The sequence below is a fragment of the Anomalospiza imberbis genome, chromosome 15, assembly GCF_031753505.1.
Source record: "Anomalospiza imberbis isolate Cuckoo-Finch-1a 21T00152 chromosome 15, ASM3175350v1, whole genome shotgun sequence".
NCBI lineage: Eukaryota > Metazoa > Chordata > Aves > Passeriformes > Viduidae > Anomalospiza > Anomalospiza imberbis.
In genome coordinates, this window is record NC_089695.1 from 10286025 (window position 1) to 10313543 (window position 27519).

A 27519-nucleotide genomic window follows, 5' to 3' on the forward strand; every position below is an offset into this window, starting at 1 on the left:
TCCAAAGTGTCCTATTAAGACAACAAAGACATTTATCCCTGTGCACGGGGAGTTTAGTCTTAGTCCAGATCTGTCCCGTGATTCCTGTGTGTGAGAAATCCTTTCTGCACCAGAGGGTTCTGCTTCCAGAACAAACCTGGACAAGCCATAGCACAGAGAAGCTGGCAGGGTATGGCTGTTAATACAAAAGATTTATACAGTTGAATTATCAAATAATATCCAAATTCAATACTGTGGCACTTTTTACAGCTGTAAGAAAAAAAAGAGAAAAAAAACCCCAAAAAATAAAAGAAATATTTTTACCTCTTCAGTATTTCTTCTAACTTGGAACAAAGGAGCTGTTTACATCCAAAAACCAAATACTTAAGTCATCCACAACAGGGAGATCTGCAATATTGTATTTTTGGATGAGAATTAGAAGCAATTATAGCACCGTCCCAAGATAAAAACCAGTCGAAAAGGTTGTTTCAATTCTAGTCATGGATGATAAACAGTGTGGAGGTGAAATGCTGCAGCTGCTGTGTGATAGAGATTGCTATCAGGATTAAACAGGAAGGCTGTGTTTCACAGGATCAAGAAAGATTAGCCTTGTGTTGAATATGGGATTATGAAGTAATTAAATAAATGAAGACACATTTCTGACACAAATTCTACATGTAAGAAAGTAATTACTCACTTTATATACAATGTTTCTGTAATTTATCATTCAGGTCTTTGGCAAGCAGAGCAGACTATTTCATGCTCAGTGAAGTCAACAGTACTGAGATCACCAAAGGACTGAACTTGGTTCACAAGTGTGTTTTACAGGGGTGAACTAACTGCTCCTATAAATATATAATGGGTAGAACTCCTGCAAGTTTGGGGGGAAACAATGTTCTGCTGCTTTTTACCAAGCCAAGCCTAGGAATTCATGAGTTGAAGATTTGGTCAAGGGAGAATTGAGTTGGTTGGATCTCCAGTGGGACGAAGAAAGCAGTAATTAGTGCATCTATGCACAACTGTCATGGTGCATAAAAGTTCTCAAATATTTAGCAGGTAATAGGGATCGTGCCTGGTGGTGCTGAAATGCAGTGGTATCTGGGGTGAAACACGAGTCAAATGGAACTGTGTAAAGCTGAATGGCCACGGATTTCTGTAAGGTCACAGGGGAAATCTCTTAACCATCAGATTTTAAATGGTGAAAGATCTTTAATGTCTGTGCAGAAGAGACTAATTCTCTGTTGTTAAAAGCCTTACAGAAAAGGCCCATACAGAATACACTGAACAGTAACCCGTTAATCTAAGTAAGAAGGGAGGAAGCTTGTGTTGACCCTACCTAGTGCAAGTTAAACCTTATCTCCCACAGAAATGAACAGTTTATAGGATGGCCTGTGCACAACAGACAGAGATTTGAGAGGAATGTGTACCCTGGGCCACCTTCAGCAAAACAGTACAGTCCATTGTAGAAAGGAAGGCAGAGCAAAGCTTTTAGGTAAGGATTTACATCCAAATCTGCAGGGCTCCGGTTTGGATTTCTTCTATTTGTTGCTTTTATTGGGTTATATTTTGCCCTCCTGCAGGCATGTAGTTTTCATTAGATTCTATGTGCACCAAGGGGAGGATTCAATGCGGGGCACTTACGTGCATGTGTTTGTTCTCTGCTGTTAAAATTAATAAAACTTCACTGTTTTTTTTAAATCCCAGAGGATTTTATTGAGGTAATATCACATTTGGGAGCTGTATTTAAAATCAGATTTAGGACTAGATCTGTGTCCTGCATTCAGTACTCAGATGCAGCAGTAAAAAAATAAATAAACACGGTCCTTTTCTGTATTACTAAAGAAATGTCTAATGTGTCTGTCAGGAAATGTGGAATTAACCTTGTTGACAGTTTTTTGGAGAGAAAAGGCATTATTCACAAGACAGTTTAATGAACCATATTTGAAAAATATCACATGGAACAGTAGTCACAGCTGAATTTAAAATGACCATCAAAAGTGTATGTCCTCATTTTAGGGCATCATATGATATATCAGGGGAAGAGTTCCCTGATGTAGGAAACCAGCCAGCCCCTCCCTCCCACCTCCTCCACTGACAGTGGAGAACCTTCCTTTTTATCCTTGGAGAAGGTCTCCTCCTTTCAGCCCAGTTCCCAGACCAATGCAGTTCCTCCCCATGTTTAACAGCAGGAGCTGGTTCTCACTGCACCCTTCTGAGCTCCCAGGCAGTGTCCGAGGTCATTCTCCAGTGCAGGAGCAAAACCTCGTCACAGCGCGGGCTGTGCTGGCCCAGGGAGGGAGCACCTTTCTCCAACAAACCCGGGATGACCTCTGGGCTTTGGAAATGTCACTGCTCCCGTAAATTGTAAAACCATTGACTCAAGACAGTCATCCCTTCCCAGGGCTTATGAAACCTGGTGTGTGATAGGGGTTTTATGTTTTTAAGGCCACTTCTATGTCTCTTCAGACTGCAGTGGTAATGAAGACTTTACTGATGATTTATCTCAAGAGATCATCCCCAGATATGATCACGGGCACTCTCTCCAGGTATCCTCACAGAACCCTCCCCAAGATTCCTTACAGAGCTCCTTCCCGGGATTGCCCACAGCTCTCCAGGTATCCTCACAGAACCCTCCCCAAGATTCCTTACAGAGCTCCTTCCCGGGATTGCCCACAGCTCTCCAGGTATCCTCACAGACACCCTCCCCAAGATTCCTTACAGAGCTCCTTCCCGGGATTGCTCACAGCTCTCCAGGTATCCTCACAGACACCCTCCCCAAGATTCCTTACAGAGCTCCTTCCCAGGATTGCTCACAGCTCTCCAGGTATCCTCACAGAACCCTCCTCAAGATTCCTTACAGAGCTCCTTCCCGGGATTGCCCACAGCTCTCCAGGTATCCTCACAGAACCCTCCCCAAGATTCCTTACAGAGCTCCTTCCCGGGATTGCTCACAGCTCTCCAGGTATCCTCACAGACACCCTCCCCAGGTTTCACGGAATCACCGAATTGTTTGGCTAGGAAGTCATCTCTGGAGACCACCCAGCCCAGCTCCAATGCCAGGGCAGGGTCACTTGGAGCGGGTGACACAGGACCGTGTCCAGATGAGTTTAGAACGTCTCCATACAGGGACACTGCACGCCCTCCCTGGGCAGCCCGTTCCAGGCACCCTCCACCTGAAGTTCTTCCTCATGTTCAGGTGAAACTCGCGTTTCGTTTACGTCCATTGCGCCTTGTCCTGTCTCTGGGCAGAGCAAAGAAAAGAACCCACCACCCTCCTCTTGGCAGCCGCCTCTGCGGTATTCAAACGCCTCCCCTCCCAAGCCCGTCGAGCGCCGCCCGCACCTCACGGCTCCCGCGGCCCGGCCCGGCCCGGCCCGGCCCTGCGGCGGCGCTGCCCGCGCTCCGCCCCCGCGCTGCAGCGCGCCCCGCGCCCGCCAGGGGGCGCCAGACCGCGGCCGCGCCCGCCCCGCGCGCACCCGCAGCGCGGACACGGCGGGCTCGGGACCCGCCACGGACAGCGGCTCGCGCGGGCTCCGGCAGGCAGACGGACGGACGGACAGACGGACAGACAGCAGCACCGCCGCAGCACACACACACACACGGCGCAGCGGCACCGCACACAGCTCAGCGGCACCGCGCAGGGCTCAGCCACAGCGCACCGCGGCAGCGGCAGCGGCAGGAGGACAAGCAGCGCACGGTGCTGGGAGCCCGGCCGGCGGCACTGCCCGGAGGTAGGAGCTTCCTCTCCGCCCTGGCAGCCAAACTTCGCGGAGCCAGCGCTGGCTGCGCCCGCGGGGGGCTTGGCTGCGGTTCTGCACCGCGGTTGTCCCCTGGCTGCTCCGCGCCCGGCCCCAGTGGCCCGTTTTGCTTTTATTGTTGTTATTATTATTGTTGTTATTGATGCCGTTCCCCGCCCCTCCGGGCTGGGCGGGGGGGCAGCGGGTCTCGGCGGAGGCTGCAGCTCCGCAGCCAGAAGTTGGCGAGGGCCGTGACGGGCGAGTGGCCCCGACTTGGGTCCCCTCAAAAGTTCGGTGCCCGAGGAGCCGCCGCTGCCCCGCTGGCCCTCGCCGCTCCTCTCTCCGCTCCGCTCCTCTCGTTGCAGATGTCGGGGGTGCTGGTGATCGCTGCCTGGTGCGTCCTGCAAGTGGAGAGCCGGCATCCCGAAATCATCACGAGTAACAGCAATCATGGCAATTTCCTGGACAACGACAAATGGCTGAGCACCGTTTCGCAGTACGATAAAGACAAGTACTGGAACAAATTCCGGGATGTAAGTACTTCTCCCTTTACCGCACGTTTCTTGTTTCGTTGTCCGTAGCATCCTTCCAGGGGGCTGCTGGCTGCCAGGAGATGTGGGTTGAAGAGAAATGCAGCTTGGGCAACCGGTTGCTGCCTGTGTGAAGGATGCTCAGAGCTGTCTGGGAGCTGGACAGACCGTCCTGGCATTCTTGATTTACCCCATCGATTGGGACCCTGGGCTCCGTGTCAGTCTCGCTGTTCTTACGGTCTTCGATCTTCCTCTGGGGAAGAACTTTGAGTGAAGTTTCAGTGCTTGCTGCTTAAGAGTCTGGTTAACTGAAAAATGATGGAATGCTGTGTGTGTAAGAAGGAATATTTACCAGTTCAAGCCACAAGGTGGTAAACAGCGAAGCTTTCTGTGCCTGCAGTTTTTGTGGAAAGGATTTTATTGTCAATTCTGCCTGGAGAGATCTTTGAGGCTGGTATAGTGTTGGAGGAAGCAGTGCTTTGGCTCTTTTTTTTTCCCTGCAGACTGGAAAAAAAGGGTTATTTTCAAGATGTGTTATCTGTATAAAATAAATTAATTTCTTAAGCTCAAAACTAATTCTAGACTTCCCCTAGTTTGAATGCAATTGTGTATTAAGTCAATGACAGCAGAAAGGGAAATGCAACTTTTTTTTAATGGAAGTAATATTTAAGTAGTTCCTTTTACTTCTGCTGTCTGTGCACTGAAGAAGCTTTTTTGGAGCACACAGAAAACCCTGCTTCAGTCTGCCCAAGACTATGTGATGCTTTACTGTTCGTGTTGATCATGAGCACAGTGAGGTTAAATGTTCTTTATTTTCTGGGATTCGTGCACCGTGGCCACAGTGAGACTCTAGGAAAGGGAAGACTAGAAGACTAGAGCTGCCTAGCAGTTCTGGTAGTATCCTTCTGTAAGAATCTGTTTATTTAGAAGTCCTGTTCTTTTATAGGATATTAACAAGTCAAACTTTTATGGTCTGCTTTTGTCTCTGTGATCCTAAAATTGGATCTGACTTTGCAAAGGGGAAGTCAAAGTATTGCAGTTAAATGTGGTGTGTCCCTGCTTAGCTTATTCCCCCTGTGTTTTTCTGTAGTTTTGGTCATCTCTGTGAGAAATGCTGCTCAGAATCTCAGCATAACAAAGTGTGGCCTTAGCAATGGCATCAATTAACAGCTGTCTTGGAGTGTGTCTTCACTTGCAGTCACCGATCACATCCTCCTGCTGGGACTGCTGAGTTCTCATACAGAAAAGGAGATTCCACAGGAAACATGGATTCTTAGATTTACCAAGGGAATCTTTGTAAATATCTGGTTTAGTCTTCTGGGGAGCAGAAGTTGAGGATTTCATTTGTTAATTTCTACATCCCACTTGATGTGAGAATTGAGCAGCATTTGAAAATGGTAAATTGAATGAAATTTACACATTAATCTGAAAACACTACTAACTACAGACAGATTTGTAGCAAGCAATCTTCCAACAGTCTCCTTCCAAATGGAGGGCTCATGTTAATCACAAGGCTTAAAGGTTTTACTTAAATTTATGCAATTTTTGTGTTTTCTGCTTCCCTCTTTCTTTTCTCTTTAAAACTGGAGTCCTTGCAACTTCCTTTCTTGTCCCTTTTTCCAAGACACAGTCTCACAAGTCCAGAGAAACTATTCCTCATCTTGTGGAAAATATTAATGAAGAATACCTGTCATATTTTAAGATTTCACAGCTAAGAATGTTTTTTTAGACCTTCTGAAAATGCTAAAAAATCCAATGAAGCCTCAAAACTCTTATATGTTAGAAGATTTGTTCTATGGAAAAGTAAAACCAGCCTTAACCAGTGGTCTACTAAGCAAAAGCAAATAATATAAAGTTCATGCAAAGCTTAGGTATCTTTCTATCTGGCCATCTTAATGGTTCTATTGAATTACTTCAAAACTAGCATTTTACATATGATTATTCATGAAACCTTTTATGGAGCAAATTAACAGAGACTAGTAATCATCTCCTAATAAGCCTTTTCCAAAAAGAAAATATAAAAAGCTTACATATATAATTAAGCTCTTAATTACTTGTCTTCAACCAGATTGATTTACTGGATCATAATCTTCCGTGAGAGGTTCTGTGCCCACAGATGAAGACATGCATAGGTAGAGTTGCTGCCAGCATAGCAGGTATAGCAGTGACAGCACACTTCTTGCTTGCAGAGATGTGGTTAGAAGAAATCTGGTCCTTACTTCATAGCTGCGCTGTTGGGGATAGATTGTTAAAATATTTGTTATAACATTTCTTAAAAGGCTGCCTGATGAGGTGCATCATAAGAGTATTAATAGCTGTGGATGGGCTAGACCAGCATTTTGTGGATAATTGTTGATTTCTAGGAAAATTACCTTCCCTCTTCCCCTCATTGCCAAACTAATAAACTAATTTTATAGACATGATGTCTACATGAGATTCTCAGCGTAGGCTTTGCACAGGAGGCTGGAGTGCAGAAGTGGTATTGCAGTTAAAACTTTCTTGGATCTGACACTGCAGTTACTCCAGGGCAGAAGCCTCGTACCTCGTAAATCAGCAGAGGCAAGTTTGCGGTAATTAGCACAATTACCCTTGGCTGCTCTCTGAAATTTATGTAATGTTATATAAACATATTTGCACAAATATTTGCATGACTGTACCCTTCTGTACAGTGGGGGAAAACAACTGTAGGTGTGGAGTAAGGTTTGATGCTCAAAGCTCTGAGTGGGTGTGGCCACTTTATGTGCATCAGCACGAACATCTGCACACACAGATGTGCATATAAATCTGTCATAATGTTGCAGTACTGGGAGGGTTGTTTACCCAGATGATGTGCAATTGAATATAAAATTTTAAATTAAGCATTTCTCAACTTTTTCAGTTATTCTTTTCAAAATCAATTGGTTGGTCAGCCTTATTGAACTATGGGCCAATATGGCCTGATTTTGATTGATTTTTCTTTAATTATTTTTTTTTTTTGTAGCATGATCCATATTTATTTTGGGCAAAGGCGGCATGGTAGTTGGACTTATTGTCTCAGCAGTCACTACTTTTCTGTGAAAAAAGGGCACAGAAATACACCTCATTTGAAATCTGCATTACAGCCACAGAATCATGTTAAGTTTTTAAGTGTGACTGAATTCAATAATGTGAAAGTGCAAAAATGTGTCATCATTTTCCAAAGGCCTCAAGGGATGTTTGTAAACAACAGTTTACAAAACAATCTTTTCATGTGATTTGAACACAATTTGTTCGTTAAGTTCTCCATTAAAAAAAAAATCAGCTGTAAATAAATAGTAAGACCAGTGTGACCAATCTGTTGTGAAACATTTGCTGTTAAAAGTCTTGTATATTTTACATCTGCCCAGCATCAATAGCAGTGTAATGTCTGTGGTATTAATAAGTATTCAGTGCAATCTGAACCTGTTACTCCAGTCTGTCTTTCACCCCTTTTTCCTTCTCTGCCATGGACTTTGTGTGATACATGACAAAATCTTAGCTGTACTTTGAGTTTCGTTTTATAGCTGGGAATAATAGTATTTTTTTACTTCCTCACAACTATATGTTGAAGCTGTAAATAAGAAAGGACGGAGCTCAGAATCTGTGGTAATATGGAATTTATTATTCATCTAATCCATATATTGAATGTGGCTTGGTACATACTTAAGTAACTGACTAATAATTTTTTAAAAAATAAGAAGTAAATCAATGTAATTATTACTGGAAAAAGAAAAAAGTAAGCAAGATGCACTCTCTAGGGAGGACCTCCAGCTATTTCCCTTGTGCAGATCTGAGGCTTGGAAAAGCAGACATCAGGATTATGAAAGGCAAATTAGACCTTCTGATACCAGGAACCCAAATATGAAGACTTCGATCTTTTGATCAAACCTGTGAAGAGGGATCCTTTTGCTTGAGAGGGGCTTCAGAATAGATGTGGTAGCTGAATGTGAAGTGAATTTTATGAGCCTCAGGAAGCATTTATTGTTATGGGAATAAGCATACATGTTGTAACAGGTCACACTGCAGCATCTCTTTGTGCTCATAGAGGCTTGGCACAGAAGAAATGTCATTTTAGAGTTAGATCTGTCTTTAATCAAAATTATACGAACAGACTAATTCTATTACTTCTGCTTGGAGTTATGTCTATTACATTATTAATGCTTATATATAAAAAGGTAGTAAGTTCAACTAGTCATGGATTAAACTGCAAAAAGGAAGAAAAAAGTTAAATTAACTAAGAGGATCTAGTATAAACCACACAAGGAATTTCTGTGAAGTTGAAAGCTAAGAATCTTGGCATGAACTCTGGTTTCAGTACATGTTTATGCATGGCAGGCTGCCAGACCACGTTCTGAACATTAACTAAGCTGTTTCTCTAAATTTTATTGCTTACAGAGTTTCAGTTCAGGCTATCATGTTAAAACCTCCATGCATTTTATGCCTGGAGATGCTTTGAGACTGTGCAAGCCTAAGAAGCAAGGCATGAAATATCATCATCTGTGTGTACACGTTGCTCAGACTTATTGGGGATGAATAGTTACACATAACTATTCATGCTGAGGATGGTTATCAACAGATTAGATAGATATTAGACATTTGATACAAACCACTGAAGGGACATCACCTCTCTGAGCCTGCAAATTCCTCCTCACACCTGATCAGAAGTGTAGTGTTAGGTGACAAAACAAATACAGGATTAGGAACTGGGGGATTTGCATTGTTCCAGCTTTGCCACTGATTTTTTGTCATTTGGGCTGGCTCTTCACAATTCTTCACTGCATTTCCCCTTGTTGGCTCTTACCTTTCTCTGATTTTTTTAGCACCAAATTAGAAGTGTGGTAGTGAAACTTGATAGCAGGGAGTTGGAAAACATGACCAGTACTGAGAAGGGTTGGAATACCAAGCAGGCAGAACTGGAAGACCTTGGGAACTCAGGTAATAGAAATGAAATGAAATTTAAAAGTACAAAGTGGAAGGTCATGGAATTGAGAGCTAACACAAATTTATTCTGGGTCCTGGCAGCTCAGCTTGAAATAGATGAGAGGGAAAACCTGTGTACTTTCATTGATTTGCAGAGTTATTCTAAGCTGCAAAAGTAATGCTACTCTGAGAGAGAAAAGATATTGTAGGAATGCAGAAAATGAAAGATTTCTGCTTCTACTGAAGAAGTAAAACTGTAGAAGGTATAGAAGAGACCACTTAATTATAAATATTGTGAGCACTTCTGATCAGTAAAATTAATGAAAGATTTTTATGGAGTTGGTGGTCCAAAGGCCTTCCAGCATCATAGGAGAAAAGACCCTGTTGTAAAATAATATAATATATTAATTTACTCAAACAAAAGTCATTACAAAGGGGTGGATTTTCTTCCATAATGCTTATTGAGAAAAGGACACCAAATCCAGCATTGTGTCAAGGTGAGATAAATCAATAGATAATTGGTGACAAAAAGAATCTCACTGATAAATTTAGGGATAAGGTTATTATCCACCCACAGTTATGTTTTTAAAAGTTAACTAAATGAGTACTTAATTTTCAACATGTAGCTTGTATTTTAACAAAAAAGATTATGATGTAATGAAAAGCAATAAAAGAACCTGGATTTGAGGATTCTAAAGGCCTTTGGCTTTTAGATCATGTGTCCAGGAGATTTAAAGCCTCTTGTTGGCTGTTGTCTTGCTCCTTATCCATACAGTGTGGTAGTACCTGATCTGTGACACCCAAATATCCCCTGCTTTGGTGGGATTTTTGAGGTAAGAGGTAATTTCTGTAGACTGGGTTCTTTCTGCCGTCCCTTCCCTGGCAGACACCTGCCTTCAATGGGTCTCACTACCAGGGATTGATACCACATTTTCCTTTTTCTTTTTTTTTTTTTTAGTATTGTATTTAGGTCTACAGTAAGAATGAAGTATTTTTCTGCCAACAATTTATTAACAGAATGTCTCTTTTTTACCTCAAATGTGAACACAGGCTTTTTTGTGAAGCAGTTCTTGATTTGTTCAATACATACATTCCTGGAGAAACCATTCAGAACCTGCTAATTATTTGTAGTGAATTTAGTCATAAGGAAGGTTACAGTACACTTGAAGAATATCTGCTGGCTGGGTAATGGATGTACCAAGTGGCTGGGTTGTGACAGGACACAGGCACCTCAGGCTGGCTTCCCAGGAGAGTATCATTCCAAGCCCACCTTGAGATGTAATTGAAGGTGAAGACTCTGTGTGTGTGTATTCCAGTGGATCTGCAGTACAACAGAGTTGAAATGTGATTTATAAGTCTACCCAGGCACTCCTAGCATAGGTTGTCTCTTAGAGCAATTCTTGCTCAACAGGGGGACAAGGCTGGAATATAAATGTGATTGAAAAGTACAGCTGAAATGTACTTGCATGAAATTTAAAAGAATAGGAAAACATGAAACTGAATCTGTGCAAGTGTAATGCATAATCAGCTTCTTAAAACAGAGGAGGTATGCTTTCTAAAAACCCTTCTCAAACTTGACACTTTCCTTTTGCAGTGGACAAGGGGAAAAATAATGGCATTTATGTCAGAATAATTAACTTAAGGAAGGTACAGAGAGCCAGATTTTTCTAATTAACTGACACTTATCCAGCTTCCCTAGGAATTACCTAAGACTCTAAAGTTAAGTAGGTCAGTACAAAACTAGGGTGTTAGTTTCTGTATTATGTTTCAAATTATAACTTTAATAATTTCCTTACTGACAGAAGAGTTCTGCAGACTGCAGTCACAAATCATATCCTTACCATGAAATTCTGTAGATTTAATGTTTTGTCCAACATGTTTTATGCATTTTTAGAGTAACAATTCTTGTATTCTACTGCTTGCCCCTGTCCTGTCCTCCTCACCCCTCCCCCCCCCCCCCCCCCCGCCGTGGATTTCTTTTCCACAGGGGCTTGTTTTAATCCAAATTTAAATTATAATTTTGTCAGATTCCTGAGAAATTCACAAAAGGAAAAAAGGAAAAAATTCCACACAAGTGAGCCATATGTCAGTGTAATATAAAATGGGTGGATTGAAAGTCATTATGAGAGGCTGAGTTCTGATGTTGGTTAGTGTTAAGAGCTGCTATCAAGCTCAGGTATCTGTGGGTAAATGATGCTACTTTTATTTTAGGTAAGTTGTCCAGGGTTAGGGTCCAGAAAAACAGGTCCATTATTCTCAAGGGCCAAAAGTTGTTAAAACTTATTTATTATACCCTTTTTTGACCATCAGGGAGATTATCACCTCTTTTTTTGGGGGGTGGGGATGGAGTGGGGTTTCTCAGAAATTTTAACTATTTGCTTTGTACTTATGGTTTTGACCATGAGGCTACAGATATGTAATTCCAGTCAGTGTGTCCTTATTGTGTGTGTGTGTTTTGAGGGTAAAACACGAGCCTGTCTGAATTTGGGGTGGAGCAGCTGAGCCACTTTTACAAGAAGTAGGACTTTGAGGAAAGTGGAGTTCAAATATTACATCTGGGGTATGAAAACCTATTTCTTTTAGATAACATCTGCTTATGCAAGGACTGTTTGATTATTCCTTTCCTTACGTAACCAAAACTGAGATTTGTCCAAAGGAGCTGTAGTGAAGTCTTGGTTATGTTGAAACTGATGGCTCAATTGTCTAGTGAGGCTGGAGTTTGATTCTTGTATTGCTTATCTTCCTGTCCTCTTAGATGAAAAACCACAGTATCTGACAGACCAGTTAGATTAAACAGTTCTCTTTACCTTTTGGAGACATCGTGGAATTGGAAAAGCCTGAAAGATCAGGTGTCTGGCAGCATAAATAGAAGAAGCTCCCTCAAAGTCCCTGGAAGAATCAAACTATCTGAAAATCAAACATCTGTAGTCTACAAAGTACACATTTTATGGATTTCAACCAAAACAAGAAAGCAGAGTTGACACAGAGTAAAATTAAGGTGATGCTGCTGCCTCCGGTGTGATTTTCTGCACTTCCACCACTTAACTCTTCCAGCTTTAGAAAGGCATTTGTTGCTCGGAGGTTCCAAGTCCTAACTCTGAGTAAGCACTCTTTCATCAGCTAGATAACTCCAGCAGTTATCACTGGGGGATTTGCTGTAGCAGGTTGGCAGCTAAAATTGAATTACACGTTTGGACTGAACAGCTAATGTCTAATGACTTTCAAGGCTAAGATATGATTCAAAATTCAGTTTACAGATAAATTGCTAAGCTACTCAATAGTGGCTTTGGCAGGAGTAGATTGGTCTTTATCTGTCACTTCTGTGACTTGGCTTGTAATCCTGGGTAACAGAAAATCATTCTCATTAAATAGGTACACAGGGACATCAATTAATTCTCTGATCTTAGCTGTCCTCTTAATGAACTTTGTGTCATAAATTTACTTCACTGATTGCTTTCTCCCAGGTAGATAGAAAAATTCTTTATTAAAATTTACTGTCAGAGTAACTATTTTCAGATTAGTTTTTGAAAAAGGCTTTAATATATCACAGCTTAGAGTTGAGTTCTGACTAACACAGGATTGATAGAGGTAAGTGATACTTGTCTGTCTCTGCAGCTTGCTCTGAAATTGTCTAATCAGAAAATTGAGCTGTGTACAGAATTTCATTTGAAATTGCACAGCATAAATTTTGTGTGGTTTTTAGATTGGAGATCTGTCTTCATTCTTCCTTCCCTGTGTTCCATTGTCCATTCAGAAGTTAATTCCAGCAGTGTCTTCTGGTGTTTGTATATTAGCCTTTCTGGCTTTCTCTTCACGTTAGAGAACTTGAACCTGGACATAAGATTGAGGTAATAGGGTAAAAGAAGCTGCAGTGACTGGAACTCAGTGGGGGGATGCTTAAATTTTGGAGAATGGGAGAGAGGCTGAAAATTATACTTGTAGGATTAAAAAGAAATTAGGCTAATTTGTTTCTTCAAGGGAGTAGAAAACATTGCTTTTAGAATAGTGTTTCTATGTGCACTAGGGATGTTGAAGTTCTTAGTAGAATTTGATTACAATTGGTAAATATTTATAAAAATCAGTTTGAGAGAATTCAGAATTCCCTGGCATTTCTTGGTGAATAGCAAGAGTGTTGTACTTTGAACACTTGATTTCTTGAACAACTCTGTCAATCCTGTCCGTGTATGTGCACCAGTGCCCACTCTGCTGCCAGAGCAGAGTGCAGCTCTGGCAGGGTTTGCCGAGTGTCCATCCGAGTGTCCATTCGAGTGTCCATCCGAGTGTCCATCGGAGTGTTCCTGGGGCTGAAGCTGCTCGGGTGATCGGAGCTGTCCGGGGCTGGAGCCGCTCCTGGCCCGGCCGTGCTGCCCGGAGCTGTCCGGGGCTGGAGCCCCTCCGGGCCCGGCCGTGCCCTGCCCGGGGCTGGAGCCGCTCCGGGCCCGGCCGTGCTGCCCGGAGCTGTCCGGGGCCGGAGCCGCTCAGGGCCCGGCCGTGCTGCCTGGAGCTGTCCGGGGCTGGAGCCCCTCCGGGCCCGGCCGTGCTGCCTGGAGCTGTCCGGGGCTGGAGCCGCTCAGGGCCCGGCCGTGCTGCCTGGAGCTGTCCGGGGCTGGAGCCGCTCAGGGCCCGGCCGTGCTGCCTGGAGCTGTCCGGGGCTGGAGCCGCTCCGGGCCCGGCCGTGCTGCCCGGAGCTGTCCGGGGCCGGAGCCGCTCAGGGCCCGGCCGTGCTGCCTGGAGCTGTCCGGGGCTGGAGCCGCTCCTGGCCCGGCCGTGCTGCCTGGAGCTGTCCGGGGCTGGAGCGCTCAGGGCCCGGCCGTGCTGCCTGGAGCTGTCCGGGGCTGGAGCGCTCAGGGCCCGGCCGTGCTGCCTGGAGCTGTCCGGGGCTGGAGCCCCTCTGGGCCCGGCCGTGCCCTGCCCGGGGCTGGAGCTGCTCAGGGGACCGGGCTGCGCAGCACGAGTTAGGATCCTTCCTCTCGCTTGAAAATCCTGAAGCTTTTAGTGGCATCCTGTACTACGTGGGAAAACACTTTTCTGCCATGGTTAGGCACATGGGGATGCATTCTAGATTAGACAGATGTGAAAGCAGAGGATAAAGCTGGTTCAGAGTTATCCATCAAGCTAATGCCAGATATAACAACAAAATTTATGTCATGCAAGTCCCAGGACAGTGCTCTTCTGCGGAGCGATGAACTGTGCTGGAATACAGAAAGACAAAGCTTAACAGGTCTGTGTGGATATATGTGCCACTATCTGACAGCAGTGTTTATTGGCCCAGATTCATTTCTTGTTTGATAACATTAACTTCACTCAGGGTATATAAGGGGTAAATTCTGTTCTCTTTTATTTTTTTTAAAGTAAAGTCAGGGTAAGCAATCTTTTACGCTAGCTAAATGTTATTTATTATTTTTTTAATGCTAGATGAATAGCATATTGGAGGGGGACTAGGTATTTCCTGTTAAAGCAGATGTATTAGGCAGAGTGGATTTCCTGTATTTATTTTATTTTTATATTAAACTAGACCTCGTGAAACTCGTGAGGCTCAGGTCTTTTACATCTACAGATCTTTGAATACTTGTCTTCAAAAAAAACCTGTTTTAATACAAGTACACCAGAGTGCTGCATTCAGCAGGGATATCTATAAACATATGATAATTAGTGGTTTAAATACAGAATTGTCTGCAGTATTCCTTAAGCATAACCATGAATCTCTACATTATGGTTCACTCAGGACAGCAGCATCCAAAAGGAAATCGTGCCACATTTAATTAGAATAAATATAAACTGCTAAAATACTGCATACTGTCAGTTATGTGTAGAACTGCAGTTATGCAGCATGAAGGAAGCTGGTAAACCAGATATATTTGCTCATAAGGAAGGATATAGTGATTCAGATCAGTGACCACAGATTTATTAGTCTCTTCATGCTTATATGGCAAAGTTAAGTTGGATATAACAAGATACTTAAGGGTTTATTTTCATTGGAATATGAGGCAAGATGGACTGAAATGAGGATCCTTATGTGACACAAATGTCTGTTTTTATATTTAGTCTCCTTTTTATAAAGCCTTTGTCTCTTCTGATGAAGAAGTGCTTTCTTTCTTATGCCTGTTTCTTATCTTAATAAGTTAAAAAGCTCAGCAGAGCAAAGGTTTTGTGACTTGTAATGAACTTATAACCTGAGATGAAATGTAATCCTTTTCCCCTGGAGATAGAGCTGTTGGAGATTGTGAGCAAGCATTTCCTATCTGTGTGCACTGCCTGTAAAAGAGAAAAGAAGACTGAACATGAGTACAAGGAACTTTAATGGGTGTAGATCAACAATTTTGAGCATTCACAAAAAGCTACCATAAAGAATTTTAGAACCGTGATAAAATATATTGAAACTTCCCCTTGTAAAGTAACGTATGGCATCACAAATAGTCCTATCTCAGTATGTAAAGGAAAAAGAAATCCAAACAACTTCTTATGGGCCATATTTTGCTATCAGTATTTTTTTAAGTAACTGCACAACCTTAGCATCAGTTTCTGTTGAGATACTGCATCCACACTTTAATGGCAGACTATGTCCCTGTGTAATCAAGAACGAGCAATATTCTATTACAGCAGGGCAATGTACAAATACAGACAGATGTGGCATGTGCTGCAGTTTCCATTAGCAAAAAAAGAAGCTGCAAATAGGAAGCAATTTTGAAACCTGCCGCCATAATTGCAAACCCATTACTGATATATCAGGGATGGTGCTGTTGATGTGTTCCCTCCAGAATGACACAAAGTTGTCTATAAAATTTGAACTCACTAAGGAGAGATGTGGATATAAAATATCATAAGATCCTTAAGGCATGGCTGATTTTAAAGCTGAAGCTCCCTGAAATTGGGAGTAGCTGAAACAGCAATGATGGAATAAATGTATTTTCTTCAGTTCTTTCTGTAGGTGCAAGGAAATAAAATAAAACTAAAAAAAGAAACAAAACCAAACCAAAGGCCCCCTAATACCAAAAAAATCTCAAAGCCCCAAAGCATACAATCTGTGTCAGAGGCAGATGAATGCTGGATGATTTAGTGGATCCAGAGAGAGAGTCATGACTGAAATGGAGACATGGTCCATTAGGTGAGAAACTATGTCTGGAACAATCTTTGCTAAAGCTCAGTGATTTCTCCTCATGGAAAATACCTGGCAGAAAGAGGAAATGAGAACATGACATATGTCTGCATGTATAGCAAGTAATGAATCTATAAACACAGAATGGGAAAAAAGTAGATGAGGAAAACCATGTTTCACTTCATTACAAAGAATTCCAAAAGGACAAGTTGATGATGATGTTAGGGTTAGAGGGAGAAGAGAGCAGGAAGGGATTTAGAAGGATGAAGCTGAAAATTATTTACCTGCTGAGCAGCATCATGGGTGACCCTGACTTGGGCAGCAAAGAGTTCTTGTGAGCAAAGCTGCTGGCAAGCCCCACTTCAGATGTGTGTGATTCTGCACAGTTTTAAGCTTGTCTTGCTGAGTGTGCACAATACATTTTGGACTGTGAGTAATCACCAATGGCTGATTGCCAGATGAGGAGCTCTAAACATCTGCCTTTCTGTGGTCTTCCTACTGTGGGACTTGTGTGGTGAGTGGTATTGCTTTTCATTTGAGATAAACAAAAAAGATGCATGGCAGAAGGAATATATGCACTTTAATCACTTTTTTTCCTTGCAATGTAGTTGTGGATATTTGTAGCATTCATAGTTAGCAGAGGAACAGATGGCAAAAGCTTGGTTTAAAACAGAACATCCATTGAGTGATCATGTGCTGCTGCAAACTTATTTGGGAAGAAGTTTGTTCCCTTAGATGATGCTCCAATACAGTGGTGAAGGAGTAAAGTAAGAAGTTAATTTCTAACAGTTGGTGTAATTCAGAGTGTAGGATATACATAAAGCATGGAAAACATTTAAACTTACAAAATATCTCCTGGATGCTCATGTCTTGTGCTTCAAAAGGAAAATTTCAACCTTTACTGTTCTGCAAACCTGAAATCTGTTATGTATGAATTTACGTATAGGGGGAAGTACAGCAAAATGTCCCTAAGATCTCCCCGTTCCCCTGTCCTCTGCACAGCAGGGAACAATTTAGTTGTTCTGTGCTCAGATTTCAGTAACTATTGTACTGTAGCTTAATCAAAAAACAGCCCCAACAAAACAAATCAAAAAACCCTGGATATATATTTTGCTTGTGTGCTTCCAAAATTAACATGGTGCTGCAATTTTTCAAAGCTGGAAAACATGAGAGGATTTTGTCAGCATTTCACCATGACACTTGTTTCACTTAGAAAGCCAGAGGGCAAAACAAAGTGGTTTCTTTTGGTCCATGTAATCTTTTTAGAAGGCACTGGTAGCCCGGCAGGCACAATCACCGAGATATGTATGAGGTAGTGTTCAAAATGATGAGATTCTGGATGGAAAGGCTGGTTGATTAGTTGCGTGATTCCATGTTCCAAATTCAAAACTTAGAAATATTTGATTTTAAGGAGAGGTAGGAGCAAGGAGAAGGCTGCTGAAGAGAAAAATAAGCTAAATCTGTTTTTCATTGATAAAGTAGAAATGCGGTATTCTCCATCCCAAAGGAGCTGAACGGATTATTGCAACCATCCAATCTAGTCAAGATCACATTTTCTTTTTAGCTTTTATCTTTTCTTAAAAAAAGATAAATGAACCCATGTTGAGATATTTATCTCTGTGAGATGACCTGTATTTACCTTCAAGTCACAATGAACTGGATAGTCTCTGTGAAGCTATATCACTCTTTCTCCCTGCAGACTCTATGGATGCAGACAAAAAATATTTCAGTGAGAACAGTAGTGCCATTCCCTCTATGTATGTAATATTTTGGAGAATATCTGTAATAGCCAATGAAATTATCTTTGATAGCTCCTATTTTTCTCCAGATGCTGAACTGTAAATTTAAATATATTGTGAGCTGTGTTTTCTTTTTCTTTTGTGAACTCCCTATATCTCCTCACAGTAAATCGTTCACAGAACATAGAAGTTTTGTGTTTGCTTATAGTTGATTGTGCAAAAGCTGAGAGTTCACTGGGGCCTGTCATCTTTGCAAGGACTGCTGACCAGTATAAATTTTATAATACAAATAATTAATCTTTATCTCCAATTGACGTGGTCAGTAGTGGAACTGAATTAAAGCATCCATGTCAGTATGGGGTCTTTTTGTGTTGAAAATCTCTCTGCCTTCTCAGTGTGCTGCTCTTGTTAAGAGTAGTTTGCTCAGACTACAGACAAACTTCAGCTGAGTTATTGAAAGAAGAGCACTTGCACAGGGTTTGACTTTTCCTGGGACTCTCTTTCCTTCTGCAGGTCCCATAAAACCAGTTCAGGTTCAGAAATAGCCTTTTCTAAGTTAGTTGAATATTTTCACTTTAGGGACTACCAAAACTGTCACAACTATCTTAGTATTCAGTTACAAGAGCTACAAAAGCAATATAATTTCAGTTGCCCCATAGCAGAATTAAGCCCAAGCTGTTTGAAACTTTAGTCAGAAATGGTTCCTTCACCAAGAATTTCCAGAAACTATTAGTTTATTGCAACCACTTGAGCTAGCAGGCCCATGAGTTGTAGGAACTTTGCCCAGTAGAGTTCTGCTTTCTCCCTTATTTTTGAAGCTTTCAGTGGGTTTTAAAGATGCTTTTCCTCATAGTGATTGCTGAACACCTTCTCAATGGCTTTTAGTTGCATGTTCATGGCTCCAGAAGATGCTTCTTAATTGCTGAAAGTATGGAATAGACAAAATGCCATATCTGTCACCCAGGGTCTGAAGTGTGTGCAGCTATGCTGCTCAAAACTCCAGCTGCCTTCAGGAGCTGAAGAATTACATGGTGTTCCCCATAATGACAGGGTTTACAGCTTACCTGCTGGGTTGGGAATGGTTCCTCCCAGCTCAGTCTGTAACTTGCACTAACATGACTGTGCAAAAAGCTGAGAAAGAAATTAAGGCCACCTAATCCCCTCTCCAAGTGCCACCAGCAGTTAGGGCCGTGTGTTGAGTGGCTGTGGATGGTTTGAGAAAGCGTGGGGGACGTATTTCAGGAATGTACAGAGAATGGGAGACTTGACTTTTGTTTTGAAAAAGATCATTAAGTGACTGCTCAGCAACACAGCATGAAAAATGTGCTTGGTATGGTGCTAGAGAAAATCAGTGGAATCCAATGACAGGGAGTAAACAGCATATTGTTAACAATTGGGAGGAGTGACAGGAGGCAAAACAAAAAGGGATTTCATAAAGCAAATTTTCATTTGCTGCCTTTGGAGTGTTTCTTTCTGGGGAAAGGCAGAATGCAAGTTGCTGCTCACTTTTGTCCAAAACACTGTTTATAGAGTGAATTCCTGATTTAGGGGCACTGCTGCCTTTCTGAACTTTCTAACAAGTGCAGTGTTAAATCAAACCATGCAAGATTTGCACCCTGCTGTGATCGTGCAGCTCTTTCTCCTCCCACCTCCTTTCCATATGTCAGCAGCAGTACTCAGCCTTTGCCTGCTTACCCTTCCTGAGCACTGCAAATCCTTTTTGCTGGGCCTCTACACAGAGGCCACAGAGGCAGGAGACGGTTGGTAACTTCTTTTTTATTCCTGCATAGAGCACAGCAACTACCCAGCCTCCCCTCCATGTCTTCTAGTTCATCACTCCTTGTAAATCTGACACTGATTTCACTTCTGTGCTTAGTTAAGAGCAGTTCTTTTATCTTTTGCTTTCACAGTGCACAAATAGCAAATGCTAGAACGCTGTGGGAATAGCTCCTCCTTCATTTCAGCCTCATCATTTCTGTTACATAAATGGTTTTATTTTTATTTTCAGCTTCCACTTTCTGAAAAGCAAAGCAACATATAGGGATTTTTAATCTCTACAGTCTTGTTTTTACCCTACTGAATATGAGAAAAATAAGTCTGTTTTCCAGAGATAGACCTTGGATCATGCTTCACAATTTCATGACAAATTCCCAAAAGTGAAGCAGTAGGAGCTGTCACTGTAATTTGGATAATAAAAACAATAAGAAAATGCCAAAGTAAAAGTCATGTCCAACCTCACTTAACAAATGAAATGACAAACTACCAGCCAGAGTTAAAAAGAATATCCAGTATCCACAGACTCTGCTTTTATCCCTGTACCACTTGCAAGGCTCCTGGATTGGTGCCTGGGAGAGCGTTGATAACTGGCCAGGGTAGGGCTGCACAGAAGTGGGAGAGGCCACTCAATCATTTGGCACTTGTGGCAGTTTTATTCCTAGAGAGCACTGTGAGTCTGCAGCAAGCAGGATGACTGCTCTGGAAGAGGAACCTAATGTGCTTGAGATCTCTGTGGAAAGGATCCACTAGCATTTTGAGATGTTCTGGCAGCATGAAGCACTAATGCCCCTAGTAGTGAGATGCTGAGGGTAAAAAAGCCTGAGTTAAAAAAAAAAAATAAAAATCAACCAACCCAGATTAAAACTGTCTCTAGCAGTTTGTTTATATGAAAATTATTCACACACTTATTTACAATTACACAAAGTATTGTTTAAGATTCACAGTTTTATTCCTAAATATAAACCTGTTTAGATAAGTTTTACTGTTTATTCCCAGAGAAAAATCTGTAGCATTTTCTGCCAAACCTGTATGCACATTTTATAAAGAAGTCATATATAGAATGAATTTACCTTGTTTTCTAAGAGTTTCTTTGTCAAACAAAGATATATTCAGAAGCAAAATAGGCAGCTTTTTTTACTGTTCTCCTTCCTATCAACTAGAGTAGACATGTTCTATGATTCTGTGATGTTGTTATAATTTCTGTTCAGAAATAGCTGATATTCCATCTGCTCCTCTGCTGTATTTTGCAGTGAGTTAAGCTGTGTAGGATTCCCTTATAACATGTTGAACTCTCCCATGGAAATAATAGACTGTGATAACAGAGGCCAAACTTTCATGATTTCTGGAGTTATGAATTTTAATGCGATACTAGAGCTGAAAAGAGTCTTTGAGAAAGAAAAAATGATGTTTCCTTATCTTCATTTTGAAGTGTGGTGTAGAGAAAGTAAAAATAATTAAGTGCTCTTCATTTTTTCCGTCTGGTGACCAGTTTTCTGATTTTACCCATTTGGTGACTATTTTAGCCTCAAGCTAAGTCTCTGAAAACCAGATAGAATAACTTCCTGCCTCACACAAGGTTAAGTCAGTATTTCTGAAAGGGCTGTTACAAGTATAGATTATCCTTCAGGCAGTGCTCTCTCCCTTTGGAAACTCTGCACTGACATTTAAAATCCTATATTTGACATATTCATCAACAATATAGGGATAGGTGATGTGCTTCCTGAAAGAGATTTAGTTATAAAATATTTTGTTTCATGTCCTAGATAAAGAGATCTTAATAGAATTAAAGCATGTCAGATTTTCAAAATAGATTCTTTCTGTTCTTTAAGGCTTCCTGCTTTGTCTCCATGTTCCCAGGAGCCCTCCTACTCTTATTTATCTCTGAAGTTGATTTATCTCTGAAGTGAGAACTCAGCTCTCAAGGAAAGAAAACATTTTAATGGGTTTCTCATAATAATTTTGCTAGTAAGGCATACTTAAAAATAAACTGCTTCTCTCCTTCCCTCCCTTCTGGAGTGAGCTGAGAGGACAACAGCCAAATCATCTGTCTGAGTCATGCAAACTGCTGTCATTGTTTGATGTAAAGATGGACTAAAAAGCTGTCATTTGCTTGGGAATATTTTTATACTTGACTCACTTATCTAGTGAAGGGGAGAGTTTTTCTTAGTTTTTTTTTTAAATCTTTTTGCCTTCTTTTACATGGAAAATTACAATGAAGCCATGTGTCATTGTAACATCTATAAACTCTGCTACTAAAAAAGCTTTACAGAAATCTTCCACCTCAGAGCATCTGTCAGCCTGAAAGTGTGGCTTTTTTTCTGCTGTACACAAGCTTTGTGAGGCCCTATGCAAAGAGACCCTTCCTTGAAAGGGCTTGTGCAAACACCTCCTCCTGCCCAGCTCTGTGCTGCCTGAGATGATCCACTCATCTCCGGACTGCCCATGCTCTCCCCCGCTGTCTAACCCTTCATCCTCAGGTTCATGTGGGTTTGCTTTTGCTTTCACTCTCCCTCCTCCATCTCTCATTCTCTCTTGGTTTATCTTGCTGTATCTCTTGTAGTTGCCTCTGCAACACCTTCTACTCTTTCTTCACTGTCATCTCCTCTTTCTTTTTTTTCTAGTGTTAATTTTTCTGCCCTCCTTTTATAATGGGTATCTTTAATGTTTTCTTCTTTTAAGTCCAAGTTCTTCCAAGTCCTGTGAGTTTGCTACCAAATATTGCTAACTAGTAAGTCATAGCAGAACAGAGCTGTTTTACTGTTTTATCCAAACTGATGATGATGTGATCAGTCTGATTTTCATCTTTAACCTGGCACAGTGAAAACTGGTGTGTATGCCTGCCCAGGAATTCCTGCAGTCTGGGACTACAGGACTTGAAAGAGTGAACCAGTGCTGAAAAATGTTATAACCTTGGCAGAAGTGCAGAGAGCACTTCCGAGTCCCAATTTCTCTAGCAGTCTGTCCAACCTGTAATTGCAAGCATTTATTTAAGCTCCCTAATCACAGCTTCACCAAAAAAGTGGAGTTTTTCAAATCTGCCTAGCTAAAGTAAAATTTCTACTTCCAGTTGAAGATACTAGATAGGAGATGAAGATGCAGATTCTCTTCATTGTTGTGTCTACCATAAAATTTAACATTACTGACTAAATGACAATTATTATTTTAATATCTCTGAAACAAGTAATGGGTTTAATACATTTCTTACCTAAGCAATCTAACACAAATCTCACATGAACTGGAAGGCTTAGCTGTCCAGTTTTTGTGTGCTTAATGTTTTTTTCAATGCTTTTTCTAGGACCCACATTAAAGCAAAGTGCCATAGTCTCTTTGAAGCGTAGTAATTTTGAAATCTCTTACAGTTGATCTCAAAATATTAAAAAAGAGAACAGTGATATTTCTGCTTCTGTAACTCTACAGGATCATTTCTTTATACTCTGGAAGATGGAATTCATGTCTCTTAAGCTTTGAGGCTAAGCCCAAGTACAACACCCTCCACTGTGACTTGCAGGCTGCGCTATTATATTTTTTCCTCATTTTCCCCTAATCAGGACAAGCTTCTTTTCTGAGATGTATCTTTCTCCAAAGTTTGTCTGTCTGTATTGAATGCTTCATTTGTTTTGGAATGTGTTGGATTCTAAGGGAAGTAATTTAGAGATACCAGATTAAAAAGAGTTTGGATTCCTGAGAAAGTGGTGGATAGCTACCAGATCAGTACAATCTTTCCAGCAAGCTTAAAGCCTAGCTAAAAACATTAATTTTTGTGGTAGACAGGAAATCATTAGCAAGTGTAATTCTGTCTGTCCTGCAAATAAATTGAAAAGAGCCTCTTGGAACACAGCATAAGGGATAAACACTAATGTAAAGCAGATATAGTCATTTAACACAGGAAATAAAGGTATTGTATTAAGCAAGCTGCATTATATGAAAGAGCTATTTGAAACCTGAGGTTAATGTTTTATATTGAGTATTTACCATTTTATAGGTGCTACAGAAATTAATTCAGTTTGTAAATGTCATGCTGTCTTTCAGGAAAACAGTAGCCTGACCATTATTATGTAAAATACTATGGAATTAAATTGCATTATTTTGATTAAGTTAATATAATGGTTAGCTAATTTCTCTGGCCAGAAGTACTAAGTTGACAGCATGGCTATGCTATGGTTTTGATACCTTGCTGGAAGCTTTGAACAAATTGTTGTTACAATGAAGTTGTGAAGTCCTCACCCTGATAAAGCTTTATCATGTTCAGATTGAAGATACTGCTTCAGCATATTTCAGAAATGCAGAATAACCCCCCACCTGGTTCTCTTATCTTCATGACAAACCATGGTTTCTACTTATCTGATCCCTTGTGTGTGTCAAAGCAGTTTCCCAGAGAGCCTGAGAAAATTAAGTGTGAGGCAAATCACTGCCTCTCTAACCCCCACTCCATTTTTCTGAAAGATCTACTGAAATTGGTGGCATCCTTCCACTTTACGTGTACACATTCTGTGTAACCACAGGATGAAAAGCAGTCATATTTCCAATAATTTCAATGAATCCTTATTTTCACATTTGTGCTTAGCCCCAGTGCAACCAGCAGAGTTTTTGCAGACACCAGTAAGCTCTTCAAGCAATTGGCCTCCTCATACTTTGAAGTAAAAGGAATATATAACCTTTCCTTTCTTTTTTACTGGTTTTATCAGCCAGCTGAATACAAGTTATCTTTCTATTCAGTTGCCTTCTGACAATTTTGCTTATGATTCTTGTGCATGGTACAATAAGGTGTAGCAATCTGTGACATCAGCTGAAGTTTTATAACCAGATTCCTTGCAGCAGTCTCTTCAAATACATCTATTTATCCATATTTCTTTCTGCATGATGCTTTATTTGATGTGAGTAAATAGGAAAACTAGAGGAAAAAAGGCTGGTTTCAGGAAGGTGAGGAGAATGCCTTCTTTTCAAAGGAGTCTAAAATAAAGAAAACTGAATTCTGGTAGCTGTAACAAATATGTTAAATATCAGTTCTGTTAAATATCCAGACATAATGCTTAGAGTTGCCAAATCTGCAAATATTTAAGTAGGTGTTCAACTTTAAAGAATAATGATGAATTCAGTGGGCTGGTTTGCCTTCTCCAGATTAGGGTCTTCTATAGCTCCTTGCAGGATTTCTGTTTGGTGGTGTATTTCAGTAGCGTATGGTTGAATTTTGAGCCCAAATATGTAGCTGCATAGTTAAAAGTTTCAAAATCTGTTTGCCTTCACTGGAAAGCTATGTATTTTGCAAAAGTAATTTAATCACTCAGTCCTGATAAGAAGACTTTGTCAATAAGCAATCAGAAATGCTGTGTTTAGTGTGGTGGCTGTATGTTGATGCCATGAAGTCACAAATATATTACACAAAATAATAGGTGTGTTTGAATCCTGCAAAGAGTATTGAGGAAAATCTTCTAGTGGCTTACTTATTCCTAAGACTTCATAAAATTGTGGAATGCTTTACCTGCCTTTGAAAGGCAGCTGACTGCAGGGTAAAATGTAGCAGCTGGTCTTACACACCAGAGTTAACCCAACCTGACCCTGCTAGGCTTGGAATCTGACAAAATCACAGTGGGAGGCTGTAAGGCTGCAGGCAGACCTGCAAATAAGCAGTATAAATTACTGACAATTCCAAATAAATGACTAAGTGTTGCAGGAGATATGCAATGTGGCATTTTGTATTTTGTGGGATCACAAAATGTATTTTTTTCTTTTCAAGCTGAGCTCGCCTTCTGTTTTAGTGGGGTTGATACTTCTCTGTGAACCCACTTCAAGGGTTTTGATTATAGGTCCATTTCAGAATGACAAGGTGACATTATTTTCTTTCCCCATTTCGGTGTTGTTAAATTCTGAGTGCTGGCAGGGCTCAAAGATTAGTCACTGGGACAGATTTGCTATTATTTTCAAGCAGTCTGGTGACATATTGATGCTCTGAAGCTTTCACTTGAAACAAAACTAAACCCACCTTAGTGGTTGTCCCAGCTCTTGTTTCGTGGTTGAACACTTCTCTAGCTGATGTGCAGCTCTCCGTCCTCAGCTGCTGATCAGAATCAAATCAAATGCTTATTTCTGAACTTGAACCTCTCCCAGTGTTTTTCAGTTTTTACCCACTTATAGATGTTAGTTATTTGTAATTTTCAATTGCCTGTTGTTTAAAGTTGAAACTGTGGTCCCACTAAAGTCAGTTAAATTTACCTCTAGTGGGGTCATGTTTTCCACATGAAGATATTAAATATTGCACATTAATTTAAAGCATCTATCCCTTGAAAGACAAGAAAACAATTCTTTCACAATAAGCCCATTTTTTTGAAACATGTCTGTACTTTGCTTTCTAAGTCAGTAGCCTCAAGCAAAAAATAAAGAGGTATAGGCCAAAAAAAATGATTTCAAGTCAGAACACAAGAAAACTGTTTCAAGTGGCCTTTAGAATTTGCTCACTAGCACAATTCAGGTAATAGAAGAGTCCCAAAGCACACACTCATATATGTCATGTCCAATACTGTTGCAATATAAACCAAAAAATCATGGAAATAGTGACAGTTTCTAAATAGAAGAGGGGGAGAAAAAAAATTCAGACTTGAGCTATCGTAATGCCTTGCTTTGTTTATAGTTTATAATGTGTGCTAACTGCATAAGGGGATGTGAGGATTATGATTTAGCTGTTTAAATTTGTTTAAATTTGCAGGTCTGATCTAAAGGATTTCTGGTATTTCTACTCAATCAGTCTGTGTGTCTGCTCTGTCTGTTCAGTCATTTCAGATACAGGCATTCTTCTCTATTGATTTTATTCCCTGTGATACTGCATTTGATATGGCAATTTTTCCTGCTAGCATTTCATCTGATAACCCACTGAACATGCCCCAGATAAAGTACTTTGCCCTGCTTCAGTTTGCATCCAACCTAGATTAGAGTATTAAAGCCAGAGTTTGATTGAACTATTGGTATTCTTCAGTGTCAGCTCCCAAACTTCCCTTGGAAAAGGTTGGTATGGGAAATTGGAAGCTTTGCATCCAGGCTTCCTTAGGTTGTGTTATACTCAGGTATATACAAGTTTATCTTTCTAATCTTCTTAAAAATAAATGTATATACACTCAGATGTGTAGGGTATGTTCACAAAAATAGTTTGGTAATGTCAGTGATTCATATAAAGAATCATTCTCTTGAACTTTAACTGTGAGAAATGTGCAAATACACTGTTTTTTAATCTTGTTGGAGGTATGACTGGAAAGTAATGTAAGAAAGAACTGTAAAGGAAAAAGCTTTTCATTCTTGTGTCTTCTGGAAATTCTTGTCATGTGTTTGGTTCATTTGTGAGGACTTAAATCAAAATTCCTTGCTCAGGTTTCCTCCTTCTGCTTTATGTGAATTCTCATTTACAAGAGCAAGATGTTGCCAGTGACAGGAACTTGCCAGTGTGACTGAAATTGTTACACTGGACCAACGGAGCTATATTTGATTTCAAGAGTTGAGCAAAATAACATAGTGGTGAGAGGTTTATGGTCAGAAAATATTAATTCAGTCACTCTACTGGACATCAGCAGCAAAGGAGGATGATAAAAAAAGAAACAGCTGCATGTTCTTCCCTCCCTACTCAGTGTGCCTCTACCCAATGTGGAATCAATGCACTCGGGTTTTGGGCTGTGTAGCACTGTCCGGTGGATGGCTCCAAATAACAGCACTTGGATTTCACTGGGAGACTGGGAGCCCTAGAGAAGGAGAGGGGGATCATG

The 27519-nt window shown here is 40.9% G+C and overlaps 1 protein-coding gene across 1 annotated transcript in view; it reads left to right on the top strand.

The window, feature by feature from the left end:
- The first annotated feature begins 3575 nt into the window (after positions 1–3575).
- SPOCK1 (SPARC (osteonectin), cwcv and kazal like domains proteoglycan 1) overlaps positions 3576–27519 on the top strand; it is a 267690-nt gene continuing 243746 nt past the window's right edge. The window contains exons 1-2 of the mRNA XM_068205826.1: positions 3576–3710; positions 4082–4249. Coding sequence (XP_068061927.1) covers positions 4082–4249 — 168 coding nt within the window. The 5' untranslated portion in view covers positions 3576–3710. The remainder of the gene's footprint in view (positions 3711–4081; positions 4250–27519) is intronic.